Raw genomic sequence first — 24,304 nt, forward strand, 5'->3', positions numbered from 1 at the left:
GGTGAACTGTAGACTCAAAAATACAAATATATTTCAAGGAAAAATAAACACTTGAAAACAAGAGCCAAACCCTGGAGACACAATGGCAGACTGATAAATATCTGATTGATTCAACCAGAGACATGATGAAGTTCTCTGCAAAGACAGAAAAATGGCACTTTGTAATATGTCTTGTTCCAGATCTGCAAAACTGGAATACAGATATTGTATTCAACTTTTCGACATTTCAGTAATCCATCAAACTGCATTCCAAGTGAAGCTTCAATTAAATTTTCAACACTATTAGTTCTTTCAGTGGACTGAGCACAGCAGCAAAGGTAAATCAATCATTATAGTGAAATATCAGTTTTGCTTAGTCATCTTGTGAATGAGAGCAGAAGTATGAAAGATAAGATTAGGAGAATGGAAGAGATAAATGCAAGGCGAATCAGAGTAGGGGAGAGAGAGAGAGAATTTTGGGAGTGTTAGAAGAGGAAAGAAAGGAAACAGTAGAAGAGAGGGAATGTGTGAGAGGTATGGGGATGCTAGAAGAGGAGAGAATGGAAACAGTAGAAGAGAGGGAATGAGAGAGAGAGGTATGGGAATGCTAGCAGACGAGAGGATGGAAACAGTAGGAGAGACAGAATGAGAGAGAGATATGGAAGTGCTAGAAGAGGGGAGAATAGAAACGGTAAGAGAGATGGAATGAGAGAGAGGTATGGGAATGCTAGAAGTGGAGAGGATAGAAACAGTAGGAGAGACAGAATGAGAGAGGGATATGGAAGTGCTAGAAGTGGAGAAAATGGAAACAGTAGGAGAGAGGGAATGAGAGAGATGTATGGGAGTGCTAGAAGAGGAGAGAATGGAAACAGTAGTAGGAGAGAGGAATGGGAATGCTAGAAGAGAGAATAGCAGTAGAGGAGAGAGAATGAGAGAGACCTATGGGAATGAAAGAAGAGGAGAATATCGAAACAATAGGAGAGAGGGAATGGTAAGAGGTATAATGTATGGCGACTCAGTGATCCGTGGTGTTCAAGATGGGATGCGTGAGAAGTGTTTGCCAGGAGGAACAATAGAAAGGGTGGCTATGGCAATTAAGAGAGGTGAAAGGGTGGATGAGATGATTGCGATGGTAGGAACAAATGACTTGAGTGGTAATGTAAGTCAGGCAGTGAGAGATATGAGATTTTTGCTTGAGGCTGTACGGAAGAAGACAGAGAGAGGAAAAATAGTGTGCGTGTTTGCCTAATTACGATAATGATGAGCTGAGCAGAAGAGCAGTAATATTGAATGACATAATAGCTAGAATGTGTGACAAGAGAGGACTGGTATATGTGGATGCTTGGAGTGCATTTGAGGAAAGAGAGGAATTGTATGCAAGAGACCACTTACATTTGAATGCCGAAGGACGTAGGCATCTGGAGAGATTGCTGTTCTGAACGAGTCAGTGTGTCCCATGGAGGATGAGAGCAGGGGTGGCCTCTTGTGGGAATGGATACTTGGGAGAAAGGAGACGACATCAGGTAACACTGAGCCCAGTGGAGTCTAGAGGGGATAATGTTGGGTATAGAAACAATGGCATTTATATGCTTTATACTAATGCCAGAATAAGGGAGAGGAATTGATGGCGCAGATACCATCAGCCTGGGCAAAAATAATTGGGATCACTGAGACATGGTTGACAGAAGAGGATATAATAACAGGAATAGAAGTCGCTGGGTATAGCATTTTTCAGCAGGATAGGAGGGGAAAGCATAGTAGTGGGGTACTGCTTATGATAAGTGACGACCTACGTCCTCTAAGAGTGGAGGCTTTGGAAGGCAGTAAGACAAATGATTTTGAAAGCATATGGTGTGAGGTAGAGGTGGGCAAGACAAGATATTTAGTAGGGTGTTGCTACAGACCCAGGAGCACAGAGGACGGGGACCAGGAGATGTTCAGACAGTTAAGTTTGTCAAGTGCAAGAAGAATGATTGTTATGGGAGATTTTAACTACAGTAGTATAAATTGGAGAGAGGAAGATGCATGTAGCAATAGGGGAATAGAATTTCTAGAATTCTTGAGGGACAAATGTCTTAGGCAACATGTAACAGAGGGAACAAGAGGTTCAAGAGTTTTGGATTTGGTTATAGCATCAGAAGAGTTGATAATAACTTAGATGACATCTCTCCCACCAGTTGGAGAGAGTGACCATACGGTTTTGACTTGGAAAATGAATAAACATGCAGGAGTATCAAAGAGACGGGAACTTATGTGGAATTATAAAGCAGGTGATTATAATAGTCTTAGACGTCAACTTCGGGAAGTTTCATGGAGGGAGGAATTGGAAGACCGGGATATCATTAGTGCGTGGGAAATTGTGAAAGAATATTTGTTAGCAGCAATGGTAAGTTGTATACCAGGAGTGAACAAGAGGACACAATTTGGACTAATGTGGATGACAAACAATATAAACAGGAATTGCATGTGAAAAAGAGGCTATGGAAGAGATATAAGAAGACAGGTGAAGAGAAGATGCATGAAGAATATAAGACACAGGCCAGAAGAGTGACTAGTGTGGTAAGGAAAGCAAAACTGGAATATGAGACGAGATTGGCCCTAAAATCCAAAGTAAATCCTAGGGAATTTTTTAGCTATGTGGCCAGTAAGAGGAGAAATGACTGTGGAAGAATGATATTGTGGGATAAAAATGGGAATAGAGTGACTGATGCAGAGGACATAGTGGAATTGTTCAATGAACACTTTATTGGAGTATTTCATCCTAGAGGAGTCAGATTTAATGCTAGAGGGATAGGGCAGGTTCGAGGTTTAGAGGTACAGGAGAAGAGTGTGTTTCAGATACTGAGTACTCTGGATGTCAGTAAAGCTTTGGGACTGGATGGTATTTCACCACGAGTTTTGAGAGAATGTGCTAGGGAACTGACAGTGCCTTTAACCTGGCTTTTCAATGAAAGTCTGGCTGCGGGAAAGGTGCCCAGGGAATGGAAGGAAGGTAAGATAGTGCCATGGCATAAGGGTGGTAACAGACTGGAATTGTATAATTATAGACCATTTTGTGTGTCAACAGTAGTTGTTAAGATCTTGGAGAAAGTAGTGAGAGACCGTATACAGCAATGGGCAGATGAGAGTAATGTTATCTGTTATCTGCGAGAGTCGACATGGATTTGTGAAAGGGTGCTATTGTTTTAGCAATATGCTAGCCTTTTATAATAAAGTTACAAGAACATTAGATGAGGGAAAGGCATATACTGCAATTTTCTTAGACTTAGCAAAGGCATTTGACAAGGTGCCACATGATAAGCTGATATTTAAATTGCAGCACATGGGTCTGGATGTCAGAATTAGTCAACTGGATTCAGGATTGGCAGTCTGATAGGTATCAGAGAGTTGTGTATGGTGGAGCAGTTTCAAGGAGGTAGAGGGTTACAAGTGGGGTCCCACAGGGCTCAGTACTAGGACCTATATTGTTTAACCTTTATATCAATGACATTGTCAGTGGATTGCAAGGGGATATTCAGTTGTTTGCGGATGCTGCGAAGCTGGGAAGGATTATTAGTAATAGTGCTGATGTGGTAGCCCTGCAAGAGAATTTGAATAAGCTAGATAGATGGGCAAATGAATGGGGGTTTTGGTTTAATGCAGCAAAATGTAAGGTCTTGAGGTTTGGGAAACATAGATGGGATGCTGCATACTCAATGGGAGGAGTTATACTGGAGGAAGTAGGGGAGACAAGAGACCTGGGGTTGACGATTGATAGAAACCTGAAATTTAGGGGACATATTGCAAAGGTGGTGAAGGTAACACAAAGGATTGCTGCAATTATGAAAAGGACACTGACCTGCAGAGATAAAAGGGTTATCATTCCGTTGTATAAGTCTCTGATCAGACCACACTTAGACTATTGTTCTCAGATTTGGTCTCCAGGATTTGAAGGGGATAAATTAACTGTGGAAAGGGTACAAAGACGGATGACAAAGATGGTTTCAGGAGTGTACAATTTTGGTTATGAGGATTGGCTGAGGGAATGTGGACTGCAGAGTTTGGTGGATAGAAGAAGGAGAGGTGATATGATTGAGACTTTTAAACTGTTTAGTGGTGGTTACAGGGTTGACACTGGGGAGTTCTTTTGCTTGGTTGAACAGCGGGAAGGAGTGATGACAAGAGGCCATCCCTGGAAGTTACAAAAGGAAACTGTGAACAAAAGAGGGTGAGGAGTGGTTTCTTTGCAGGAAGGGTGGTTGAACCGTGGAATGCATTGCCTGATGGAGTGGTGAGAGCGAGAACGGTCAATGAGTTTAAGGAGTGGTATGATAGACTTTGTGTTTCTTGGAGGGGGGGGGACCTACTCTCGATGAGTCTTGACAGACTTTATGTTCTTAGAAGGACCTCCCACGATGAGTCTTTTGACTCCATGGAGGCCTGAATAATAATAATAATAATAATAATAATAATAATAATAATAATAATAAAAAATCCTTTCCTTTTTAAGGAGACAGAGAAAGAATTTAATAGACAAAATGAAATAGTACTGCCTTCCAGTAATAGAGAGAATATTCAAACATAAACACTGCTTCCATCCTATGTGAAGAAATGACAATTCTTATAAAGCATAATGGAGGTACCTATATTAAAATAAATTCTTCTCTTCTGATCATTAAATGGGATGAATTATCAAGAGCTGCTTTGTTTCTTTTTCTTTGATTAAAGAAATTCCTGTAAAAAGCACCCCAAAAATATCAACATGTATCAATTTCCATTAAGAAACTGAATGCCAGCACACTTCTTAATGAAACTTCAGTTTTATTCCTTAATTTTATATTATGGAAAGTTTCAATCCATATTACTCTATAACCTTGGATTTCCAGTACGGCTCCTCCTACACCCCAATTTTAATTTTCTACATCCTCATATCACTGGTCAAGGAAACACTGCATGACATTATTCGGGTTGCATCAGTCACATATGGATTCTTCAATACATTTGCTGATATTTCTGTCATTCTGCCATGTCTAGAGGTAAATAACTTCACCAAAATATTATAATTATTATTGTGAATAAAATATAATTCACACTTTTCTTCATTATTTTCTTGTGCAATACTTCTGAAATCCTCCATACATTATTAGTTTTGGTTTCCGAATTGCTCTGCTACAATGTCAAATGACAGTAAGCACTAACATCGGTGACATATGCTCAAATTTACACGAATTCTTGGCCACTTTTATATTATCAGTATTTCACAATACAAACATTATAATAAAAATATAATTAAAGTGATGTATATTTTACCTGAATAAATATTCAAGAAATATACATATGGATCAAATTATGAAGAAGAATGGCAAGATTATCATCATCAAATTTCTGATATATACACTCAAAGGGGGGGGGGGATATCTTAAACTATCGTCATCATTCTAAGGGGCATTCCCTGCTATTATGGAGAGTTCCCTCTTCGGGTCATCCTATTTTTGGCTTTCCTATTCAATAGCTTATAATCTCTTCCAATTAATCTAAATGCCTCCTCTAAGAATATATATTTTGGCTGTCCTCTTCTTTTCACACTTGAATCTCCTTTTATTTCATGTGATCTCTTCATTAGATATTCTTCTCTTTGATTTATTCCTAACAATAATCGCCAACAGTACATTTTAAATGCTTCAATTCTTTTTTCGAGTCTTCTGCTAAATCTTTTCCATGCATCTTTATTTATCTTATGTGTAATAAATGATCGCTTTTTCTTTACTTCTTCTGAATTAGCAATTCATCAGATTTCCAACTCACATCTTCCATTTTCTTGAATGGTTCCTCCAAGATATATGAACAATTTTACTGGTTCAATATTCTTATCTCTAATTACTATTTTGTCTATCTTATTTTGTTCCTTCATCCATCATAAATGATATCTGTTTTAAATCCTGTTGATTCTCAGCTAATACAGCTATATCATCAGCAAAGCATATCACATGCATCTGCACTCCACCTACAGTTTCCCCATGTATTCCTTCTTTTATTAATTTCATTGTATTCCTTATACACAGGTCAAAAAGTAAGGGTGACAATGTACAATCTTATCCCTTTTTTTTATTTCCAAAGTGCTTCAATTTTCCTTTTGTATCTTTATTTTCTGGCTGGTATATAATTTCTTAATTAGTCTTCCATCTCTCCAGTCTATTCCAATTTCCTTCATTATTTAAAAAAAAAAACGCTTGTTCCAATGTACATTATCAAATGCCTTTTCTAAATCTATAAAAGCAATGTATGTAGCTTTATTTACTTCACATCTTCAGTCTATTATTGTTTATTGCCAGAATTGCTTCTCTAGTCCCTTTACCATTCTGGAATCCAAGCTGATCATCTAAATAACATTCAATTTTTTTTTTTTTTATTCTTTGCTTCATTATATTTAATATGATCTTTGAGGCATAATCATAATTGAAATAAAGAATAAAATCAGAAATTGAATGTTATTTAGATGAAGATCAGTTTGGATTCCAGAATGGTAAAGAAATAAAATATGATTCAAAGAAATCAAATACTTCCTGTCCCTCTTCATAGATTAGCTTATTCATTTTAAATAAGGCTTTTGAGTTGCAGATCCGAGATTTTTCAGAATTTCAGTAGGTATTTCATCTGTTCCTGTAGTTTCCAAGTTAGGTAATTCATTAATCACTCTTTTAATTTCATCATCCAGTATCTCTGGTCCAAGACTTTCTTTTTCAACTTCATATTCTGATTCAATAATTTTACTATTTGTATTTTCTCCATTATATGTGTCTTCAAGATATTTCTTCCACCTCTCTGCTATCTCTTTGTTACTAGTAAGTAATTTTCCTTTTTTGTCTCATACGTTACTTTTTGTTTTGGAATTGCATGTGTGTGTGTGTGTGTACAGAAATTATTTCAGATGCCATGTTAAAGGCATATAAAATATGCCTGTTTTTAATTTATATTCAACTTCTTTAAATATTTCTTCTATCCAATTCTCCTTTGCTTTTTTTTTTCAGCCTTTTTTGATCTTGTTCCTTGCCTTCTGCAGTCTTCTATTTCCTTATTTATTTCATTCTTCTCTTAAGTATCTCATTTGTAATCCAAGGCTTCTGTGGTTGTAATTTTGTAAATCCTAACACTTTGTCTGCCGATCTTTTAGTTATTTCTTTGACGACCATCCAGTCTTTTTCATGATTATTCTCAAGTATGCAATTGCAATCTTCTTCTGTTTTAAATTCATTTTTTATATCTGAGGTCTTCATTCCATTTTCTCCTTCTTATTCTATATATTTTCTTATTTTTTTATTTTACATTTTGCAATAACGAGTAACTGGCCACTCTCTATACCAGCACTTGGGTAGCTGTACCATGACTTGAGTTGATTTTTTCTTTCCTTTTTTTTTTTTTTTTTGTATCTCTTCTTGACTAGTATGTAATCATTCTGGTACTGTGCAACATCTCCTGGTGAATTCAATGTATAGCATCTTTGTTTTGGTACTTAAAAAGTGTATTGCCAACTATAAGGCCATATTTACAGAAATCTAACAGTCATTCTGCTCTTACATTTTTCCTGCCTAGTCCAAATCATCCAGTTCTTCATTTACTACATTAGCAATCTCCTATTGACAATGTTCTTCCAAATTTATTTGTCATCTGTTGAGACACCAATATTATCAGATCTTACATTTTGTTTGGTCTTTTAATGCACTTCTTATTCTAGTCTTCCTCTGGGTCTTTTTCATGCCATCCTGGCAATTACAACAAATAGGTGAGAAATCATAGGAATATAACAGGGATCTGTACTTGAGTTTTGTAGATCTGGAAAAGGCAAATAACAAAGGGCCCAGAGAAAAGCTTTTCAAAACACTACAGTTATATGAGGTAATTGGAACATTAAGCAGTGCAGTACAAGTCTATATAATTTGTAAGTGAGCAGTTAGAATTGAAGGAAATATATAGGAAGATGGTTTGATGTAAAATCAGGGGTAAGACAAGGATGCACATTATCTCCCCTCTTAATCATCATGTATATGGATCGTATTATGAAAGAAAGTGGTATTAATCATGATATTAAAATTGGAGAATCAAACATAGCTCTGTGCTTTATGTAGATAATGTTGTACACTCCTAAACATACCTAGTGCAAATTTGCAGAGTTCTCTAACTAAACTGAAATAACTATCAAATTTAATCTGAAAATCAGCAAATAAAAAGATCAAACTATGAAAATAGGCAGGAACATAGAAAAATGGAGAAAGATGGCAAACTAAATTTGGAAATAGGCAACAGAATAAGCAGAGCTTGTATGGTAGGGAGCAAGATGAATAAATGTATATGGAATAAAACAGAAATTAGTCAAAACACTAAATTAGCAGTAAACATAACAGTGTTCAAAGAAGTTTTAAGTTATCGATCTTCGAGTTGGGTTAGAAATAGAGCACTTGGTCATATATTAAGATATTATTATTATTATTATTACTAAGACCTCCAAGGAGACAGAGATTCATCGAGGGAGACCACATACTAACACACATCAGCTGTCAAACTAGTTTGTGCATTCATTCACACTGCTTGCACACACACGCGCACACAACATCCAATGGCAATCCATTCCAATTGCGCACCAGTCTATGAGAGAAAAATCTAGATCTCACCCCTTTCTTGAAAGCATTCATTCTCAGCTTCCAAGGATGCCCTCTCAGAGAGGGCGCTCGTGAGGCAACAGTAGCAGTGGTGTGTAAGAAGTGCTCCAGATTCAGATAAGTTATTCTTGAAATAATTGTATATGAGTGATTGTTTGAGTAAGAACTGCTATAAAAGTTGTGCGCTACTAGTATTATTAGTGTGTGGGATATTTTTCTTAAACTTGATTAAACCTTCATTGTTTTTGGCCCTTAGAGTAGTAACCGGCAGAGGAAAGATGGCGGCTCTGTCAGTGCATGATTTTAACTTAGACTTCAGTCATTTCGTGAAGTGCGAGGTGTGCTACATGTATTCTTTTGATTACATAGATGGTTTGTGGACATTTAGGACGGATGGAAGGAGGGTATGTGCGCAGTGTGAGATAGATGAGGATTTGATGAGTGCTCATATGAATTTGATGACAGAAGGTGTTAGTAGCGAGAATGTCATGGAAAGAATGAGTACTCGTTTGAAAGAGAAGCATGGTGTGAAAGAAAGGCGAAAAATTGTTAAGAAAGCACTGAAAAAGAAAACAAGTGATTTCAAAACCGTAATGGATGGTAAAAAGAATGAAAGCGAGGCAAATGTGGCAGAAGGAAACAAAATTGAGAGAATGAAAGAAACCGGAAATAGCGTGACCAAAGGATCGAAAGGGGAAAAATGGAAAGAATGAATGATAGCGAAAGTTGGACACATGGACTGAAAGTACAGAAATTCAAAAGGATGAATGAGAGTGAAAATGTAAAGTGGAAGTCGAAAGTTCGAAAATTAGAAAGATTGAATGACAAAGAAAACGTGACACGAGATTCGAAAGTTGAATTGGGTTGGATGAGGCAAGAGATGAAATGGATGCGGACTTTAAGTCCGCATCCATTTCATCTCTTAATTAAGAAAATTCGGGTGAAAACAATTAAAACAAATCAAGTAGGTACGAAAGAATTAATGAAAGACGAGCGAGTGGCATTGTATGGCGATGCCATTATTAAAGGTGTGCTGGATGATAGAATGCATACCTTGTGCATTCTATCATCCATTCTATTTTCCAGGCAGTAAAATGAGTACAGTGATTAAGGCATTGGATATGAGGAGGGAGCGAGCGAAGGAGTTCATGGTTTTAATGGGTACAAATGACTTGACAGAGGACAAAGAGCACGTCAGAATGGATATTGGGAGGCTGCTTAGACGGATAAAAGAGAATAGTGTGATAGGAAGGGTGGTAAGAGTTGCCTAGGTATGACTGTGGTGAGATGAGGCAGAGAGCAAGGATTATGAATGGTATGTTGGCTGAAATGTGTGAGGAGAGGGGAGTACAATTTGTTAATGTGTGGAATGAGTTTGAAGGATGAAGTGAACTGTATGGGAGCGATGGACTGCAGTTTAGTGGTTATGGTGTGAGTCATTTGGAGAGACTGTTGCTGGAAGTAGAGAAGTGAGTACAGAGAATGAATCAGATCAGGTGGGAAGTGATGTGGAAGAGCAGGATAGTACGACAGGAGAGATTGAAGAGGTGGTTGTGAATGAGGAAGTAAGTGGCATGAATATGAAAAATGAGAGAATGGGTGTGCAAGATGAACAGGGAAACGGGGAGGCTCAGGGTGGACAGTGGTACACAGCGTGAGAAAGGTGGATGCTCCAAGAGGATGCGAGAGCATATGTAGACAGGAAAGGAATGGGATGATCTGGGATCAAGAGAAAACAGTGGGAATTGAAAAAGGTTCTAAAATGAATAAGCAGAAAGGGAAATGGCCCCATTCGAGCATGGAGAGATCACATCAAATGAGTGTTATCAGTGGAACTAGCTGTAGATCCAGGAATGAGCTGTTGTGTTTATATACAAATGCTAGAAGTGTAAGAAACAGGGCAGATGAAATGGTTGCACTAATTGAGTCTGTTCACCCAAAAATTGTTGGAATAAGTGAGACATGGTTAAATGAGGACGACATTCTGACAGGAATAGAGATGGAATTGTGCCACTTCATATAAGAGTTATGTCCATACAAAGTAGAGATGCAAGAGAGAAATAGTGCCAGTGGTTTTGAGGCAGTATGGTGTGAGATAGAGGTGAATGGAATGAAATACTTGGTTGGATGTTGTTATAGGCCAGGAAATGTGGATGGTAGTGACTATGAAATGTATAATCAAATTAGCCAAGCAAATAAGAAAAGAGTGATCATTATGGGCAATTTTAATTATGGCAATATAGACTGGAATGATGAGATAGCAACTGGAAGTAAAGAAAATGAGTTTCTTGAGTTTTTGAGGAATAACTACCTCAGACAGTATGTAACAGAGGGCACGTGAGAATTGAGGGTCTTGGATTTGGTCATCTCATCAGAAGATGTAATTATAAATGAAGTGTCAAATCACTCACCAATTGGTGAGAGTGACCATGAGGTGATTACCTGGGTGGTTGCCAGCAGTGTGGAACCTCTGTAAGAAAAGGGTATATGTGGAACTACAAGAGGGGTGATTATGAAGAGCTCAGGAGACAACTTGCAGATGTAACATGGAATTAGGTGGAAAAGAGATCTATGCAGCTTGGAGGATTTTATTTTCAAAAAGTATCTAGTAGATGCAATGTCTAAATGTATTCAAGGGTGATAAGGTTAAATAAGGTAGGTGTGAAATGGATGAATAAAGAGATTAAGCATGCGATACAGAGAAAAAGGGCATTATGGACGAAGCATAAGAGAAGTAGAAATAACTAATTCCATGAGGACTACAAAGACCAGGCAAGGCAGGTGACTTGGTTGGTGAGGGTGGGTAGCTAAAGAGAGGTATGAACAGCAGTTAGCTAATGAAGCCAAAAATAATCCTAAGGAGTTCTTTCAATATGTAGCCAGCAAAAGAAAGAATGATTATGGAAGGATGACACTGATTGAAGAAAATGGTATAAAGACAGCTGTTGCAGAAGGTGTGGTGGAGATACTTAATGAGCAGTTCATAAAAGTCTTTCAATCTTGTGAATGTGACTTCATGGAGAGACCGAGAGCAGTTGATGATGGAGAAGAGAGACTGACTGTAAGAGGTGTATGGGGAGTTGAGCAAACTAGATGTAAATAAGGCTGTGGGATGTGATAATATATCAGCATATACTCTGAAGGAATGTGCCAGGGAGTTGATGCTGGCCTTGACATATTTTTTTAATATGAGTCTTGCACTGGGTCAAGTTCCTAAGGAGTGGAAGGAGGGCAAGATTGTGCCACTTCATAAAGGAGGCGATAGAACTGAAGCATCAAACTATAGGCGTATCTGTGTGTGTCAGGTGTTGTAAAGGGAGGTCATGTTTTAGTAATCTACTTACTTCTTACAATAAGGTGACTGCTTCCATGGACAGAGGAGAAGGATACACAGTAATACACTTAGATTTTGCGAAGGCTTTTGATAGATTACCGCATGATAAGTTGATAGTCAAACGGGAGTGGATGGGATTGGATATTAGATTGGTGCACTGGATTGGAGACTGGCTATCTGATAAGTATCAACAAGTTGTGTATGGGGGAAGCGATATCCAGGAAAAGGAAAGTTACTAGTGGTGTGCCTCAGGGGTCTGTTTTAGGGCCATTGCTGTTTGACTTGTATATTAATGATATTGGCGAAGATTTGGATGGAGATATTCACCTGTTTGCAGATGATGCAAAGTTGGGATGAACCATGAAGAGTAGAGAAGATGTTGTGGCCTTACAAGAAGACTTGAATAAATTGAGTGATTGGGCACGGGAATGAGGATGTGAGTTCCTTGTTGCAAAATGTAAGGTTTTAAAATTTGGAAAACAAAATGCAGAATTTATGCTTGGTGAGGATATATTGTCGGAGGTGGAGGAAATAGAGATCTGGGGGTGATAGTGGATAAGGATCTGAAATTTAGGGGACACATAGCCAAAATTGTGAAGACAACACAAAGGCTTCTGGGAATGATGAGGAGGACACTGACTTGTAAAGTAGGGAGATTCTTTCCATTGTATAAGGCTTTGATTAGGCCACACATGGACTATTGTGCCCAGATTTAGTCACCTGGTTTTCAGAAGGATGAAGAGATGTTGGAGAGGGTCCAGAGGTGACTGACTAAGGTAGTTTCTAACCTCTGGAATGTCGAGTATGAGGAAAGATTGAGAAGATGCAACTTGCAGAGTCTGGTGGACAGGAGGAGGAGGAGGGGAGATAGGATAGAGACCTACAAGTTATTAAGGGGTTGTTATAGGATCAATGCTGGAGAGGTTCTACAGAAAATAGTGGGAGATCAGGGGAGAACCAGAGGTCATCCCTGGAAGCTGTATAAGGAAGGTGTGAGTAGGAGAGTGAGAAGCAGGTTTTTTCATGCAGAGTTGTGAATGATTGGAATTATTATTATTATTATTATTATTTGACACCTCTAGGGAGCCCAAAGACTCATCGAGGGAAGGCACCTGCTGTACAACTCTGTCTCCATCACTCAATCCACTAACTATGCCAACGCCATCTACCGCCAACCACCACCACTGCTTTTTCCACAGACAATCACAAACATTCATGCCCACAGTGGGATCGAGCCTGCAGCCTTTTGGCTGAAAGCGGGTACGCTAACCACTCAGCCAGCCAAGCTGGCAAAAGTAAGTAAATTTCAAAAGTATTTGTAATACATAATTCAGAGAAAGGTGAAAACAATCAGTAAACAGATGGAATAAAATAAAGTACCTGAAACTAATGAGAAAATTTTTTCTTCCTCACAATTGCAAATTTTAAAGAGACTACTAACAGATAGCTGAAGCACAAAATGCTCTTTCCTATTTAATGGCCCATTGCATCAATTAATGTGAGAGTACAAGCAGTTGTCACTAGAAGTCTGACATAACGAGTATAGCATCTTAAAATGATCTTGAAGCATGAGATGTTTAAGCACTGCAAGGCCTGACATATGAGTAGGATGAGTGGAGTGTGCCATCATCAGCAAAACTATTAATTGGGGTTGTAGTGAAAGTCATATTGGAAGTCATACTGAAAAAAAAAAAGTGAGCAAACCATCTTATACTATGTTGTCTAGTTAGGCTCAAGTGCTGATGGAAACTTATATTATGGTTTAATGTAATGAAGACAGCACACTAGGAATGGATTAAACACTTGTTAAATGGTACCAAACTTTTGTCTCTACCTCTTGGACATCTGAGATATAATATAAAAAATGTAATAATGCACACAAATCACACACAAAAAAATGAAATATTATATTTCACTTATTACAAATACAAATATTACTACAAATATTATTACATTTAATCATATTATATGATTAAATTATTCAAATCAGCAAAACATTGACACACACACACACACACACCAAATGCACTCTTACTTCTATTCCCATCCTGACAGGAACGGAAGGGTACGGAATATTTAAGCAGGATAGAAAAGGCAAACAGGATAAATAAATGAATAAATTCCTTGCGATGATACTACGTTCCCCCTTTTTACGGGAGTTCACGGTACCATCTAGTCTCCCCAAATTTTATTCAGGCTCCGGAACCGGCACAGGCTGACGAATCAGACCTATGGCTGGGTCAGTATTCCTGACTGTAATCCATGTGTCCTCAGACCGGTTTGCCTGCTTGCAGGATGAAAAACACCAGATAAACTGGAGGGAAAAACCCTGCTGTCCATGCCCAAGACCGGCTAACTTAGCTATGGCTGAGGAAGATCCTTAAGTTCCTCACGTCGTTGACGGAATCGAACCTAGGACACTCCTTCCCCAGGCATATGGTTGTGAAGTGCACAGCCACTAACCGCGCGGATGGCAAACAGGATGGTGAAGTGCTACTTATAAGTGATGAGGTGTGTCCTCTCAGAGTAGAAAATCTGGAAGAAAATAACAGTTTCGAAAGTGTTAGTGGGCAGGACAGGATATTTAGTGGGTAATTGCTATAGGCCATAGGACACACAGGATGATGAGCAGGAAATGTTTATATTAGTTTGGAAAGAGCAAAGTGAGTGATCATTATGGGGGATTTTAACTGCAACAGTTAAACAACAGTTAAAAAACAGTTTAGTTGAGCACTGGACAGAAGAAACAGCATACTGTAGTAAGGAAATGGAATTTTTGGAATTCTTGAGGAATAAATGTCTCAAGCAACACATAGTAGAGGGAACGTGTTTTAGATTAGATAACTGAGATTTAAGTTTTGCCACCAGTTGGCTAAGTGGTTAACATAACTGCTCTCCGGTCAACAAGTTGCAAGTTCGAATCTCTTCGTGGACATGGATGTTTGTGATTGCCTTGAGGTGGGAGATGAATTTCATCCATGGTATGAGACAACTGTCCTGCTTAGTGGAGGTCTGAAATGGCTTGAAAAGTTCCATGTTTGGTCTCTAGAACAGGGTTTTCAGACTTATGTAAAATATATATGTGTGTGTGTGTGTAGACCTGGTTGGCCTAGTTGTTAGCATATCTGATCTCCAGCCAAAAGGGTGTAGGTTCGAATCTAGCCATGGCCATGGATGTTTGTGATTGTCTGTGAAAATACTGGTGGTGGTGGACGTTAGATGCCGTTGGTGTAGGTGATGATGGTAGTTGCGGTTCGTTGTGGTTGGTGGATTGTGAGTGGTGGAAACAGAGTTGTAGAGTAGGTGCCTTCCCTTGATGAGTCTTGGGACTCCCTGGGAGTGTCAGGTAGTATGTGTGCGTGCGTGTGTGTGTGTGTGTGTATCTAGAGAGAGAGAGAGAAAAAATATCCTTAGCCTAACCACAGTACAAAATGTACTGTAGGTTTGCAAACGATCTTTTGTGGGTGGGAACAACATAAAAAAAAAGTGGTGAGAATGACGATGTAGTGAAACTTTTTCTGATCTTCACTGATTTGAAAAATGCCTTTGAAAGAGTCTAAGAAAAGAGATATGGAGAAGCATGAGGAAGAAAATGATTCCAGAAAACTATGTACATCTTGTATAAGATATGCAGTGGCGGCCCGTATATAAGCACTGCGACACTGCAGCAGCCCCCCCCCCCAAGGAAAAAATGAAAAAATTAAATTTTGTTTGTGTTTATAAATAATAACAATGCTTACAACATTATATAAATGCAGTACAACATATTAAAGGTTACAGCTTATGTTTTGACATTGATTGAATAGTTAATAATTGGAATTGTTCGATTAACGCTTTAGATTACGAAACAAATGCACTGCGATCTAACGCCAATATTCGTTTGCTCTTGTCATTGCACGTTACGTCATTCCCAACTGTAACTGCTCAAATGGCAGTGTATTTTTAGTATGCTTACGTGACTTATTTCTGTGAGATATGAAACGTTTATTATTGGTGCGTGTGTGTGGTGAACTATTTTTTGTAAATCTTATTTTATTTTGTTAAAATAACATATAATTATTTATTTATTATAGATACAAGGCTGAATTATGATGAGTGTCACTGTTGAAAATATGAAATGCCTTGCCTGAAAGTGTGATGTCTGCAGAGAATTTGAGTGTGTTTAAAGCAAGGCATGATGAGCTGTGTGTTTGATAAAAGGACCTCCTAGATGAGTCTTTGACTCAATGGGGTCTTGGGTAATAATAATAATAATAAAATGAAAAATTCCATCAACTGAAATCCTGTATGACTCTTTCAGAAGTTTGTAAATCTCAATTCACATCATCCCTCTTTCTCCTGTTTTACAGTATCTGCAGTCTACAAATTCTCAATCTATCTTCATAATTAGTATTCCACAATTCTGATATCATTTTTACACTCTCTCCACTGTATAAGAACCACCACAGAGACCAGCGCACAACAGTCCATGTTAGGACTTAAGGCCTTGTAAAGAGTCAAAATGACATCCTTATCTCTACATGTGATCATTCATTTCAGCATTGCAATTATCTTTAGAGTTGTATTTGCAATCTTTGCTACATGGCCCTTGAACTTCCACTTCCTATCTACTAACAATCTAAGATCATAGCCTGATCAGTTTCTTCTAGCATAACCCACGAATATAATACGACATTGGATATCTAATCACATCAAAGTGCATGACTTTACGTTTACTGACGTTGAACTGATACCCATTTTCCCATGCCCACAATTCCAGCCTATTCAAATCATTCTGCAAGTACTGCATATCAGCCACATTCCTGATTAACCTACCTACCTTTGCATCATCAGCAAATAGCTTCATGTAGCCTGTCAAATCCTTCCCAAAGTCATTACTGTACAGATATGACATGACAGTTCTGAGAAAAATTAGAGGCTTGATCAGATGGCATCAAAAACTGAATCATTAAAAATGAAGGAACATGACATTGTTTGCATTCAAGAATATGTGAACAGAGTTATCTAAGGTGATATGATCAACAGAATGGGAGAAGGTTAGCAAAACAGGTGTTTGAAGCCAAAATGGCAGGAAAAAGACAAAGAGGAAGACCAAGGTCTAGGTGGATTGATTTAGTCAGAAGTGCATTAGAACTGAAGTCCTGACAAATAGCAAATTAATATGGAAAAAACTGATGATGGGAAGATAGTAATAACTAAACTTGATGTATTATCGTAGTATCCTGCACACATGGGTGTACAGGATACTATGATGAAACTACATTGGAGAAATGACATGGTCCTAATAAATGGAAAATCTTGCATATACCAATTCATTACCATAAAACACAATATCTTATTACTAATCAAGCATTCTTTTTACAACAGTTTGTTGTAACACCTCCATGACTGAGGGTATGATAAGGGTCAATGGTATAACTTGTAGATTAAATTAATGATGAGCATGCTTAATTCTGATCATAAAAATTATGATGTTGGTAATACAAAGCTAAATTAGACCATTTTTTAGGAACAAAAATTTTGAAATCTTTGATTAAATCAGGCATTTCATTAATCTTTTTATTTCATTTATTAAGTATTTGTTTCATTAGATACTACTAAAATTTGTCAAGTCAACTCAATTTTGATTTGAAACACAGTCAGCTCTCACTATAACAAACTCATAAGAACAACAAGAATAGTTTCTTATAGTGGATAGTTGCTATAACAAATCTGACCATTTTTAGATACATTTTATAAAATGTGCTTATAACAAAACAGTTGCTTTTGTTGGTCCATCCATCATATACAAGTTATTCTACAACTCTGGCTAGACAGAATTTATTCAAATTTGGTGTTTCCATCAGTAGAAAAAATTTGTTGTGGCATTCTAATTTTTATTTTAATCAGATCATTTAAGATCAAAACATATTAAATTATATATAACAAAAACTCTGCTCCATCTGGATATAATTTAATAAAATTTGAGATTTAAGATAATACAAGAAAATGTTCATGTGATTCAATTTGCTTTTCAATTGCCTTTTTTTTTTGGCAAAATGATTCAAATTCATGCAACTGATCTCATATAGTGAACTTTATTTACAGGGATCATAAGACTAGCTTGTTTAACAGGATAATGTGCTACAGTTCCTTTAAAATCAAGAGTTGTAACAAAATCTTCCTAGGGAGATTATGTCATGACTTTTTTTTGATAGTATGATGTAGTAAACACAGTTGACTCTTACTATAACAAACTCATAGGAACAACAAGAATAGTTTGTTATAGTGGATAGTTTGCTATAACAGATTTCTTTTAACAAATCACTAAAACTTTATGGACTTTGATCTGAACTTTTAGAGAATGATTTTGTCATAGGAACAATGTTGTTCCTATCTGGGGAACCTCAGAAAAAAATAGCTAGAACAATCATTTTTGTTATCCAACTATGTATCTTCTTGATAGTTACTTCATCTCCCCTTCAAATTCTAGTTACCAGATCTAAGCATAATAATCTAGATTTGGTATGATCAGAAATTTATAAAACTGAACAACGATCCTTTAACTCCCTTAATTAATGTATACCTCAGTACAGCAGCAAACTTGTGTCTTCACAACCTTTGCAATATGTCCTCTGAACTTCTATTCCAAGATCCCTTGCTTTTCAATTTCTATTCCAAGATCCCTTGCTTTCCTCCACTTCTATTATAGCTTCATCAAGAGAGTTATGCAGCCTCTCATTCCAAATTTCAAAACCCTTAAATTTAGCTGTATTAATTTGACATCCCTATTCATTTGCTCACCTTTCCAGCTAATTCAAATCCTCATGAAGAGCCTCAACATCAGCACTAAGGTTGAGCAGTAAATGGTGCCAGCACTGAGCTCTGTGGAATCCCGTGTGTAGTCTTCCAATCTATACTGCTACCAGCACACTACTCTCTGATATCTATCAGAAAGATAGATATCAGAGAGTAGTTAAATTACTAAAAATCCTCCAAAGTTTCACATAATTTACAAAACAATTGAATAGCTTCCTATAATCCAGTGATAATATCACTGACATGAAGGTTGAGCAGTAAATGGTGCCAGCACTGAGCTCTGTGGAATCCCATGTGTAGTCTTCCAATCTATACTGCTACCAGCACACTACTCTCTGATATCTATCAGAAAGATAGATATCAGAGAGTAGTATGCTGTAAATATTACAGCATACTACTGATAGATATAATAGACTAATGATAGATATAACCCGAGATACTAAACAGAATTTTTACAAGTCATATGAGTCCATGGAGGTCAAGAAAATAAATATAATAAAATATTAAACATTAAACCACAGGAGAAATACAAATCTGTCTATAGGGTGATACCTATTTGTACTGCTATCTTATCTCCCCTCCCCACTCCTTAGGAACTCTCCCTATTGCAAGACTTTCGTGAAACAGCTAAGTAAATGGTACAGTCATTTCCTTAGTATGCTGCCTTAAAATATGTAGCAAATTCCCCATCTGGTCCAACTGGCATCTTACATAAGTCAGTATTGAAATCCAACCTCTTCAGTCACTTCTAATTTTTCACTCCTCTCATTCCTCTAGGAGTAAACCCTGCTTTACCACCATGAAACACCTTAATAAAATAATCATTAAACAGCTCTACTACATCACCCACATTAGTCACCCAACTTCATCTCCATCCAGCAAGGTCATCCATCCACAATTATTACTTCTACTGGCCACCACATAATACTAGACCATACAGTAACCAGAACATTCTTGAAATTTCCCAGTTTGTTAGATAATAATGACACATTCAGCTGTAATCATATCTTTGATGCATGAGTTCATAACTAAGAGGGAAAAAAATGTATCCAGAATCAAGGAGGACGTACAGCAGACCAAGTATGGATAATAGTTTCCTCTAATATCTGTATAATTTTCACTTAATGAGCTTTAATATTTCTAGTTTTATTCAAATACTAAACAGGCATTAGTTTTCATATCATCTGTGTACATTAAATGAAGATGATGTGGAAGAAATACAGGAAAATGGCCAAAAAGAGTTGTATAAGCAGAGGAGAAGAAAAGGAGTAGCAAAGAAAAATCAAATTACGAGCAAGAGAACTAGCATTTGCCAAAGATAATCCTCTAACATGTTTTTGTTATGTGGTAAATAAATGGAATAATGATTAGTAAAGAATAGATTTGATGAAAGCAGACAGAAAGTAATTACTACGCAACCACCTGTACATATCAATTACTGCATCTAGTTGATTATGATATAATACATGATAAGGAAAAGGGACATGAAAGACATTTTTATGTTGCAACCCTCACGAAAGGTTATTTGCAAACCTACAATATATTTTGAACTGTGAGCAGGTTAGGATTTTTTTCCTCATTCATATATATACAGGGTGTTCGGGATAAATTTGACAGTTTCGTAAGGAAAAAGAAAATCTTCTTTGTATCTATTAAATTTAATGAATTGACAAAAAAACATTACAGGCGGAGTTAATTACAATACTATCAACAAGATTTACTCAAAATAACCACCATTAGCATCGATCACAGCTTCAATTCTGCTTCGGAACCTCGAACAAGCTGATGCTACAGTCTCCCTGGGAAGGGCCGCAAAAACTGTTTTAATTTTATCCATTAACTGGGCTTTTGTATTACTGGAAGTGCGATTGGTGTCTTTTTCAACTGCGCCCCATACAAAATAATCCATGGGGTTAAGGTCTGGGGAGTTTGGAGGCCAAACATTTGGACTGGTGAAGTCGTAGAAATTTTCAGACAACCATTTTTGACTTTTCCCAGAGGTGTGGCAAGGGGCCGAATCCTGCTGCCATACATACGGCCTACCATTGGCTACCCTTGTTATCCAGGGCTTGACTACAGTTAGCAACTCCACGAACAAAGCCCGAATTCCAATGCCAGGGTTCTTCAACACCTGTTCCTGCAGATTTGCGAGGAATTCTGCTGTATGAACGCAATCAGATCGTCTGCTAGGGATCTTTCTTCTTGCTACATCCTCGTAGTCACCATTGCAAGTCTCTAGTTCATGCCTGATTGTTTTTACTGTATTCAGGGAGCATTGGGCAGCAGTCGTAATATCCTTATTTTGATGGCGGGCACGAATCATCATGATACAAGTTATTCTCTTCCATGATTCAGGTGGGTTCCAGCTATCCATCCTTTCTGACATCTTGTATATGAATGAAGAAGGGTCCAAACTTTTAAATGAAGAGAAGTGTGTGTTAATACATGTAACTTACGGAAAAATATAATTAATTATAAATATGTCAAATTTATCCCGAACACCCTGTATATATATATATATATTTTTTTTTTTTTTTTAAACTTATTTTTCACACCATCTGAAAATCCTGCTCTAGCAGGGGATGGGATCTTACACCAGGCAATGAAATTCATCTCCCACCTAAAGACAATCACAAACATCAATGCCTAAGGCCGGATTCGAGCCTACAGCCTATTTGGTTGAAGAGCAGGTGCACTAACCACTTGGCCAACCCGACCTGTAAGGCCTGGTTGGCTTTGTATGAGGAACTAGAAATGATTGAGCCAGAAATGTGAAAGATATTGCCACCTTGATTAGCTGAGTGGATAACATGCATGCTCTCCTACCAACAGGTTGTGTGTTTGAATCATGCCACGGGCATGGATGTTTGTAAAAGCCTGCTCTGGATGAGCTCGTATAGCTCCTTACATTTATAAGGCTCATCTAAAAAATTTTAAATATATATATATATATATATATCGTCAGGATCTTCAAAAAAAAAAAAAAGTGTGTGTTTTGAAGATTCTGATAAAAATTACAATGATGGGAATGAATGAGATATCAAGACAGATTAAGAGGATATGCAAAGGCATATGACAGAATACTGCATGAAACTCTATATAACATAAACATTACATAAACTGGAGCAAATGGGGATAGATATGAAGCTGGTGATATGGATTATGGATAATAGGTAGGCTGATAGACAAATATCAAAGAGTAGTATATGGAGGAATAGAATCCATGAGAAAGCAGGGGATCAGAGGTATGATACAAGGTTCTGTACTTGAGCCACTGCTGTTTAATTTGTACATTAATAATATAGGAAACAATTTAAGAGGAAATATCAAGTTGTTTCCTGATACTGCAAAAAATAAAAATAATAATAAAAAAATAAGTAGAACAATTAGTTAATAAAAATTATGTACAGAACCTGTCAGTATGGATAAGAGCCAGCATAATTTGGCAAAGTGTAAGGTTTATGCACTTCAGGATGGAAAGATTACAATGTCAGTGGTATACTAAAAGGTTTATTAATTTTTTCTTTTTCAATTAATAACATAGATTAAGATCCAGGATATTGTTATGAAAATAAGATAATTTAAAAATTGAAGAGACTGAGTGAGAGACAAAGCAAATTCAAAATTAATATCTTTATTTACAAATAAATAATAATAAACAAATTACTTTAATAAATACTTTAATAATATTACAGTAAATTATGGTAATACATGTGCATAACAGTATGTGTGTAAAATGTTTTTGTTTTGCAAATGCTACATACAAATTTGCATTATTTAGAAAAAATTAAAGATGGACACTTAAACTTATGTGAAATAAATTTATAAACTGTAAAATGTTTGCATAAGTATCACAAGCATCTTCAGTACAATAACAACAATGGAACACAAATAAATTACAATAAAAGAATCAGTTTCAAAAAGCACACTACGGCATCAAAGGACAACAGACAGTCAGTAAATTCCCAATTATTAAAAAATAAAATAAAATAACAACATAATAATCAGAAAAAATTGATATAATAATATTTCCAATACAGGGGATAACTGAAAACTATCAGATCTGTTTAAGTTAGGTCAGTTTAGAAAGGTATCACAGCTCTCCTTATATAATCTTATACAGCTCTCCTTTTATGTAAAAGTTTAGCTTTCTTCCACAGAATCCTATGTTTAGTCAAGATGACATGTTCTGCTAGACCAGACTGCTCAGGTTCATGATATTAGACACAATTTATGTTCCTCACAATGAACTGGCTTCAAATCTGCCAGACTATGACTACCCAAAGTAAGACAGACCATAGGTGCAAGGGATCTGATAGACACCTGGAAAGCTGAAGAGAGAAAGCTTGTCTTGATCTGAGGAATGGAAAGTAGAAATCTTCCTGACAGGATTTCATCCTGTCAGGAAGATTTCTGTGATATTCAGAGGTTTAGCAATTAACTTTAGCAATACTTTCAGAAATCACTTTTACATAAAAGGAGAGCTGTATAAGATTAAACAGGAAGCTGGGTGGTATCTTCAGAAGAGCTAGAGACAGGCAGCCTAAAGCTTTTTCTTTTGTAAAAACATACATCAAACATACAGAACATAAAACATCAGAGGATTGCTTCCTGTTTCTTCTCTTCAAGATCACAGGATCTGATGAGAACACACAAACAAAAGCAGTCTACTTAAAACTTACCAAACACACTTTCTTTCTCTCTCTCTCTCTCTCTCTCTGTTTCTTTGAAAACAAAATAATTCGTGAACAACCTTTCCTTGAGTAAAATAATATTTCCTCTTTCATGTCTTCCTCATCAAGTTCTTTTTCTGTTTCTATTTATTTGGAACACACAGATAATTTTAAAATTATTTTTTGGTTCTGGAAACTTCCTTCTTATCCTTGAGCACAAAAAGTTAATCATTTTTGAGTTCAAAACATTTAACTAGAACAAGTTTACTGATTAATATATCAAAAGAAACTGTCCACTGCTTTGAGAGAAAACCATATAATTCTTCTTAGCAATTTCTACACTTCAACTTAGCTTCCTGTGAAAGAAATTTCATACATTAATTCAGGAAGACTGTTTGTTTCGAAACTTCATGCTTTTTTTCCACCTTTTTGACTTTTAAAAAAAAAGTCCTTTCTTTTATACTACATTTTCATACCTAAACTTCCAACTTTTAGAACCTATTCTGTTCTAATCAATAACTGTTCTTTTTTTTTTCTCTCTCTCACTATACAGTATCAAACTTCCTAATCAGAAATGCAAATTTTGTGAATGTGCACTACTGGCTGGTGCAGCAAATAACATGGCAGTTAAATGAAAGTAAAATCATCACTTGTACAAAGCTACAATTCTTTAATGACATGAAAACCTCATCAGAAAGTTCAATATTTTCTTCTCTCAAGTTTTTTAAGTTACAGAAATAGAAACTAAATTTGAGGGGAGACTTTTTTTTTATAAGTTTGATACCTCTAGATATCATAATTAAAGAGTTTGCGACAGGCTGCAAGCTATACAAAGATTTCTTTCATACAATGCATGCCTAAAAAAATAAAAATACTAATTAAAGAAA

General features: G+C 36.7%; 1 protein-coding gene across 2 annotated transcripts in view; it reads right to left on the reverse strand.

Moving 5' to 3' along the window:
• LOC150108577 (F-box/WD repeat-containing protein 9-like) overlaps positions 1-24,304 on the reverse strand; it is a 243,118-nt gene that overhangs the window by 163,055 nt on the left and 55,759 nt on the right. Inside the window, exon 2 of one of the 2 annotated variants that reach the window (XM_090416021.1) lies at positions 24,202-24,274. The exons of the other annotated variant lie outside the window; for it this stretch is intronic. Within the exon in view, the coding sequence (XP_090272147.1) occupies positions 24,202-24,214 (13 nt within the window). The 5' untranslated portion in view covers positions 24,215-24,274. The remainder of the gene's footprint in view (positions 1-24,201; positions 24,275-24,304) is intronic. 2 annotated transcript variants of the gene reach the window in all.

The sequence above is a fragment of the Typopeltis vanoorti genome, chromosome 3 (assembly GCF_054136105.1).
Source record: "Typopeltis vanoorti isolate ZY-2024b chromosome 3, IOZ_Tvanoo_1.0, whole genome shotgun sequence".
Taxonomy (NCBI): Eukaryota; Metazoa; Arthropoda; class Arachnida; order Uropygi; family Thelyphonidae; genus Typopeltis; species Typopeltis vanoorti.